The 8,080-nt window shown below is 36.4% G+C and overlaps 2 protein-coding genes across 2 annotated transcripts; both read left to right on the top strand.

The window, feature by feature from the left end:
- Positions 1 to 283: 283 nt before the first annotated feature.
- Positions 284 to 3,253, top strand: hoxc6b (homeobox C6b). The gene is made up of 2 exons (XM_017451103.3): positions 284 to 1,829; positions 2,461 to 3,253. The coding sequence occupies exons 1-2, from the start codon at positions 1,442 to 1,444 to the stop codon at positions 2,736 to 2,738; spliced, it is 666 nt and encodes a 221-aa protein (XP_017306592.1). The 5' UTR covers positions 284 to 1,441; the 3' UTR covers positions 2,739 to 3,253.
- A 1,619-nt stretch (positions 3,254 to 4,872) lies between these two features.
- On the top strand, positions 4,873 to 7,817 carry LOC108255270 (homeobox protein Hox-C5). The gene is made up of 2 exons (XM_017451105.3): positions 4,873 to 5,854; positions 6,402 to 7,817. Exons 1-2 carry the CDS (start codon positions 5,617 to 5,619, stop codon positions 6,620 to 6,622), a joined length of 459 nt encoding a protein of 152 aa, XP_017306594.1. The 5' UTR covers positions 4,873 to 5,616; the 3' UTR covers positions 6,623 to 7,817.
- The last annotated feature ends 263 nt before the right edge of the window (positions 7,818 to 8,080 follow it).

Here is an 8,080-nt window from a genome sequence, read left to right as displayed (position 1 = left end):
TAGATAGATAGATAGATAGATAGATAGATAGATAGATAACACTTAAAATCGTTCTATTAAAACAAGTTGCATTTCTTTCTAAATATTTGAATTATAATAAGCAGAAACTAACAATTTACTACAGTACATCATTAAAGACACAGTAAAAAGAGAACTATGAGGAAAAAACTAATATGATGCTAAACTAAAATTCAGTATTTAATATTATTATTATTATTATTATTATTATTATTAATAATAATAATAATAATAATAATAATAATAATAATAATAATAATAATAATAATAATAAGGGTCTATGTATTTGCATACAAAAAAAATCGAACTTGCATGCAAATCAATAAAATGTTACCAGACTACAGGCTAGTACTAAAAACTACAATAAAATTCTATTCAAATCATTTAAAGATCATTTTACATTTTATTTAACTAAACTAAATACTGTTTTTTAATATATTTCTCGATCTAGTATATCGTCTTCTGCAGTATTTATTATCCTGTTGCTCCTACGTTACATGATTTATTATTTTATTAAATACTGTCCGCCCTTTTCTCGTTTCTACAGTAACATATGAGGTTCAGCAGTTGTGTACATTAATATTGCTGAACATTATTACATGATGCTATAAGTGTGATAAATGAAAGATGTGCATGAAGGTTTGACAAAATGACAACGCCATATTAAATAGAATCGACATTGTATTAAGAACTAAGAGTTTAATGTCATTTTTTATTAACGGAGGAGGAAATTAAGAATCATTGTGGAAATGTGTAAGATCAAACCAAGGGGGGAAAAGGCTGTGTAAGATGCTTTGTGTGTGTGTGTGTGTGTGTGTGTGTGTGTGTGTGTGTGTGTGTGTGTGTGTGTGTGTGTGTGTGTGTGTGTGTGTGTCAGAGACAGGGGGAGGGAGGGAGAGAGAGAGAGAGAGGGAGAGAGAGAGAGAGAGAGAGAGAGAGAGAGAGAGAGAGAGACTGAATGTCACTTTCCAAAAACTGTATAATCTGCTATTATGGGAGAGAAGGTCGAAAATTTCGACTTCATTTCTTTTTTCCCCTCTCTCTCTCTCTCTCTCTCTCTCTCTCTCTCGCTCTCTCCATAATCAAGTTTTTTTATTGGATGAAGTGTGGTCAGCTGACCCAGTCATCTCTGTCCATCTTAGAAAGGAAGCTTTGAAAACACGTTGAGCTGCGCGCGTGCAGTCTTTTATTGGTGTCCCGAAATAAATTAGACATCATACAGAAGTGGCATTAAAAAACAGACAGAAAAAAAAGAAACAAAGACTGCAAAAAAGAACGAAAGAAAGAAAGCGTGGGTGAGGGAGGGAAAGAAGAAGGGAGGGAGTAAAATAGAGAAAGAGAGAGATCAGAGAAAGTAGGAGAGGGAGGGAAAGAGAAGAAGAGAGGTTTGGAGTGAGAGAGAGGGAGAGAGAGAGTGGACGGTATGAATTCCTATTTCACCAACTCGTCCCTCTCGTGCCACTTAACCGGAGCTCACGAGGTTTTGCCTAACGTGGCCCTGTCCAACTCGAGCACCTACGACCCCGTGGTCCGCCATTTCCCATCGTCCTATGGCGCCGCTAACCGGATGTACCGCGCGCCGTTCTACCCGCCGCAGGAAGACGTGATGTTCGGCGCGAGCCGCGCACCGTACGACTACGGCTCCAACGCGTTTTACTCGGACAAAGACGCGATTTCCGGTTGCAGACAAAGCTTCGCGCAGGACTTCACAACTTCACCGTCATTAGAGCAATGCAGAAGCGCGTGCCAGGATCCAAAAAGCAGCAGCATACAGATTTATCCCTGGATGCAAAGGATGAACTCGCACAGTGGTGAGTTTACAAGATTTGTTGTTGTTGTTGTTGTTTGTTTGTTTATTATGTAAAGAGACACAGTTTGAGCTGCAAGAACTATAAAGGCTCTTTTTTTTACTACTGCAACTACTAATTTGCGTTTTTATTGTTTTATTACCTCATGAAGCATTGGACAGAGCTCCTCTGTGGCTCAAGCAGTAAATGTCTTATCACTCAGGGAAATAAATCCCATTTGGTCAAACAATAACCAACAAAAACATTCAAAACAAATCTCTAAAATAGGAGATTTTATGGTGCTGTTTGCAGACAAGCATGCTAAGCAGATAATTTTTATTGGTTATGGTGATGCTCAAAACAAACAGTGAAATGCCTGAATAATGATCTCGTTATTTGTAATTTTAGCAGAACTTGCTACATGCTCAATCACAAATTAAATATATTTTACTTAACCTCAGAGATGTTGTGGTGTGCATGTAGAAGTTGTTAGATAGTGATGTAGAAGCCAGCATGTGTGTGAGCTCATAATAAAGTCATAGTGAACAGGAGAGAACTGTCCACAGCCTTAAGCCTTTTTTTTTTTTTTTTTTTTTTTTTTTTTTACCCTTTTTACCCCCTGACGTTAATCAACTTATCTTTTTCTTTTCCTCAGGTGTTGGTTACGGCTCTGACAGGCGCAGGGGTCGTCAGATTTATTCTCGATACCAAACACTGGAGCTGGAGAAAGAGTTTCACTACAACCGATATTTAACACGGAGAAGAAGAATCGAGATCGCCAACACGCTGTGTCTAACCGAGCGACAGATTAAAATATGGTTTCAGAACCGCAGGATGAAATGGAAAAAAGAGAACAATCTGACCTCCACTCAAAACGAACAGGAAACACGGAAAGAGGATACAGAAGGATCCACTAATGACACTAAGGAGTAGATTTTTTTGTTGCATCAGGCACGTTGTATATACATGAAACTACCTAAAAAAGTGCCAAAATTATGTATGATATTTCATGCATATGTATATTGAAAAATATGGTTAAGAAACTACCTATCAATCAAACTACCTGTTGAATTTTGCCTCACAAACTGTTATGCGCTATAATTGTGGCTTTTCCACTTATATCTCTATACTCCACGTATTCATCATATAGAAAAGTGCGGTTATATAAAACTACCTGTTGACATTACCTAAGGAATTTTGTTACGGATTAAAATCTGAGCAGAAAACTGACAAATTGTTATAATTCACTATTATGTATTCATTTGCATATATGGAAAGTATGTTTATATGAAACGACCTTGCCTTAGTTGTTAAACGCCATGAGACAAAAAAAAAAAAAAAAAGGGATTATAATTGTGTGCCTCGTCCATGCATACAAGCAAATGTTTGGTTATATAAAACTACTGAACTGGTATCATTTTTAAATAAACATCAACATGTATCCTCAACGAGTCCAAACTGTCATTTATATGTTATTTGAGATTGCACCAGCGTTAACAATACTAGATTCAGGGGGGAAATGATAAACCCCTAAACACGTCGCTTACTTCAGTTCCTAAAATCATTCTCAAAAGCTCAAACATTATTCAGTGTGTGTCATAATTATGTACATTTTCTATAGTTAAGAATTAAACTCTTTACCTCATTTCTGATCAAAAAGTAGTCCACATTTTCTGTTTACATGAAACCATGACAAACAGCCAGCAGGATGTCTATAAATACGTTGAAAAGCCAATAGTTAAAATTAAAAAATCTGCAAAAAAAATCTTTAGTTAAACTACACCAAGGTTGAGGATTTTCCATTTTATTGCTGGAAATGTAACCTTGCGCTCACAAGGTTCAACGTTTTTAAAAAAATAAATCGCGTAACATACAATTTGAAACTAGGGCGGTTTCTACAAATACGATTTTACCAAGCCTTATGCTAGTTATTTGGGATTTACACTGAAATAAGAGAACTGAAATTACATTCTCGATTAAAAGATTCTAGATCAAAAGAGCAGCTTGAAACCAATTTATAAATATTGCAGAGGAGTGTAATAACAAGCGTATAAACTATGAAGTGTCAACTCCAAGAAGCAGAGCAGTGCTGGGGTTTGGTGACCAAAGAGAGGACAGGTTACAGAGACGTTCAAAATGCAAAACAGACAAAAAAAATTAAATTAATAATAAACTGAAATAAATATAAAGATAATAATATAAAAATTGTATTATCCGTGTCGTGAAAGAAGTCAAGTAAAATGACTGAATGCATATAAAACTATAACGTAATGATTTAAAAACGATAACTTAAGGTAGTGAGTTAAATTCCTAACGAAGTCACAGCAAAAAAGGCCAAATGAGGCAGGGAAAAAAGTGTGTGAGAGATTTAAGGTTACTAATATATGATCCTGCCAGAAAAGATCGCATTATATCACACTACCTGCATATTTTGCTATTTTAACTGAATTAGGTGAAACTTTAGTAAAAACTGTAGAAAGTTCAGTAAAAGTGTAACGGAAACTTACGGAAATGTAAAGGTATTTGGTCAAAGCTACATTTCTCAAATCGTAAAGTGAAGATCTTACCAAATTTAGAGAATAAAATGTGATGCTCGCGCTACTGTTTAACGACGATGTTTTATGCTTGTCGGAAAACAGTTCAGTTTAGTATTTCATGTTTGAGTAACGTTTAACACAATATCACAATCACACATTAGCTTGCTTGTGGACAGTCCAGACAGCTGAAAGTGTCACTAAAGCTATTTTTGATCCTGTGGTGGATTGAATGTAAAAACAAAAACTAAGAAAAAAGAAGAATATTGAGGGCAAGGGTGTTCCGGTGAAAAAAAGCACAATTTACAACAAAGGGATGCGGCGACTTAATCAAAGAACTTAAATGGAAATGTAAAAGAAAAAAAGGTATCCTGGCATTTAATACAATCTCCGTGTTCTAATTAATGAGTTCAAATTACATTTAAAAAAAATAATATTAATACGCTTACAGTTTTATTGCTCTTAATTTGTTTTTGCCCTTGATGGAAAATTGAGTGTTTGAATTTTTTTTATATCTTATTTATTTATTTATTTATTTTTAAAAGCATCTGATTATCCTACACAACGTCACTTGCACTAGAAAACAGCAAACTTATTTAATGGGTAACTGTCGCTTTTAACTAGAGTAAGAGTAAGATACTTTGTCATTGTATACAATACAACGAAATGTCGTGTGGTAATATCCTTATCACTCCTTATGACGTCTGTCTGATGTCTCGATTTTTCTACTGTTGTTTGAAATCAAAAAAGACATTCCGCGTTATAAGAAACTACATTTAGCCGAATTAGATCCCTTGTCCTGTACAGGCTTAATCACCAGGTGACGCTATTGGTCCTTCTCTCGAGTGTCACTGTTGCGCAACTTGTGTTTTTACATCTCCATTAATAAAGCTCTGACATGATCTAACCAAATGTATGAGTGGAGGAAAAGAGCACGTGATCCACTTGAAACGATCTATATTTGGCCAATAGCAAATGAAGAAGGAAAAAACTTTCACCTATAAATTCTGGATTAATCATATTCAGTTCAAGCAAGACACAAATCATACGCATTTACGGCAAGAAATGTGAAAACAAAACAAAAAAAGAAAACAAAAACTTCCAATCAGTTTATTTTTAACGCTTCGTGAGATGACATCTTACATTTCCGATTGAAGAAATCGAGTGACGCGACGTCCGCCTTCGCAAAAAACCAAACAACCGCGCCCACGAAAGTCCACGCGAGCGCGCGCACCCTACCCCGTTACAGCCACCGCCGCCGTCGCCGCGTGCGGGAGATGAGCTCCGGTCCACCTGCTGACCAACATCACCACCACCACCACCACGACTATGACCGCGCCTCGGAACCGTCTTACGACGCGCAAAGCCGAAAAGCGGACGACGGGAGACACGACGACGCGTTCGAGGTCGAAAAGAAAGCAAAAAGCGGCGTGGACAAGAAAGTGAAAGCTGCGCAGCTAGCGCACACTCGACCGCAAATCTACCCGTGGATGACTAAACTGCACGTGAGCCACGGTAAAAAAAAAAAGAAAAAAAAAGAAAAAAGTTTTCTGCTGTCTTTCGCTCCTCCGTGTGTTTTCCTATCGGTTTCCTCCCCCTCGTCCATTCATTGTTATTTTTCCCCGAGTTTTATAGACCTCATTCGGAAATAATAAAACCGACGGTCGTAAATTTTTATGACAAAAGGCTTCAATTGCTCGTAAAACTGTCCGCTCGCGACCAAGAGACCATCCGCGACCAAATTTATGGTGGCCTAATTGGATAAGGGAAACAACAAACTACCAAACCGAGCTTAGACTCAGTTAAATAAATAGAATAAATAAATAAATAAATGCGAGATTCCAAAAGTACTTTACATTTACAAATATAATTTAACTATTTCAGGAATATTTGAGTTAGAACATGTGCACCAACTCTGCTTTTGACTCATTTTTAAATATACCCCAGTGTTAAAAGTAGACTTTTGTGTGTTTCTGTTTTTTGTGTTTTATTTATTTATTTATTTATTTATTTATCTATTTATTTATTTATTTTTATTTTTTATTTTTTGGTGAAACTTCAGAATCGGATGGGAAACGAGCGAGGACGAGTTACACCCGCTACCAAACACTGGAACTGGAGAAAGAGTTTCACTACAACCGATATTTATCCAGACGAAGGAGAATCGAGATCGCGAACACGCTGTGTCTGAATGAGAGGCAGATCAAAATCTGGTTTCAGAACCGCAGAATGAAATGGAAGAAAGACAAAAAGACACAAAATGAAACATCAATACTAAACTAAAAAAAAAAGTCTTAGAACTAACAATGTGTTATGAATAGGTCTTCGGCTATATTACAATTCATCATCATCATGATAATCACCTGGTCTTTAATTTTACTACTATGATATTGTACATTGGGGGGGAAGGTGGAACCCTCAAAGATACAGATGCTGTACCTGTAATAGCCTGTATATATTTAACCTAGAAATGTGGATATAATGTACACTTTACTCTGAAATCTAATTAGGGCCCATTTATGGACTTTAAGACTTTGTTAAACGCACAATATCCACATTTCCAGGTGAAAAATACAAAGACGTACAAAAGGTTCCACTGCAGAGACAAGGAAAGGTACAGGTTAGAACTATTTCTCTGAGTGTGTAGGCAGTTTTATATAATCCTCTCGAGTCATGAAGGTGCAGACCGCCATGTTAAAATTTTACTGAGCTTCGGAGATGAGAGGTGCACGTGCACTGCTCCTTAAATATTATTAGCATTAATTCAGCACTGCTGCTTCAAATTAATTCATAACCTTTCCATCCCAGGCCTTATGGTACTGTAGACAGGGCAGACGTTTTTTTTGTTTTTGGAATGCTGCCAAAATGGCCACCTATAGTGAGGAATCCTCCTCCAAAATAATAAATAAAGCTCAGGAGGGTCATGAGAGCGTGATGATGTCCACAATACCGAATAACAAATGATCTGCAACAGCCTACTACTGATATTAAATAAAGCATGAGTGTCATTTTTACAATGTAACAGGTTTGAATGTAAGAATGCACCACAGATGCTGGAGCTAGAGCACTTAAATATAGGCCTAATACTGAGATAGATTTGTATAAACGTGCAAGGATGTATTTTTGTCTATAATTTATGATCTTATAACGCTTCAGAGCTACTATGAGACACTATGTCTACACCGAGGTCAGTGCACATGAGCACAGATTTAAGTTTTGTTTAATCCTTAATCTTCGTTGATGTTTTATTCTTTGCCTAACTTACAAGCTTGGATAAGATACTTTTTCTTTTTTCCTTTTTTTCTTCAGTAGAAAAAATAACTTCAGTATTTATTGTGTCACAAACAAAGCAAATGCTGTATACTGGAAATGTTGCACACATGCTAAACAGTCCTCATGGCTGTGCAAATAATGGATTCAATAAATAAATGGATGCAATAAATGCCAATCCTGTACTGAATAAAATATCTTAAAGTCACTTGTGTAAGTCGGTGTGTGTGAGTTGTGTTAATTCGATGTTCAGCTGCTAAAGAGACACTGAGTAATTTCCGCTCATGTCACTTGTCCAAATATCAACATCCACAAAGTGTCAGGTTTATTTCCAGAATGTCAGCTGAAGGAATTTCAATTATGTGCAGCTCCATTACGTTTCACAAACCAATTAATTAAATCTTACCATTTTTTTAAGTTTATATGATTCCGTTACAAGGTCTTAGGAGAAAAGGGTCTTGGAATATATCT

Source organism: Ictalurus punctatus, chromosome 21 (genome assembly GCF_001660625.3).
Source record: "Ictalurus punctatus breed USDA103 chromosome 21, Coco_2.0, whole genome shotgun sequence".
Lineage (NCBI taxonomy): Eukaryota > Metazoa > Chordata > Actinopteri > Siluriformes > Ictaluridae > Ictalurus > Ictalurus punctatus.
The sequence above is the reverse complement of the archived record's forward strand: the minus strand, read 5'-3'. Positions and strand labels throughout refer to the sequence as shown.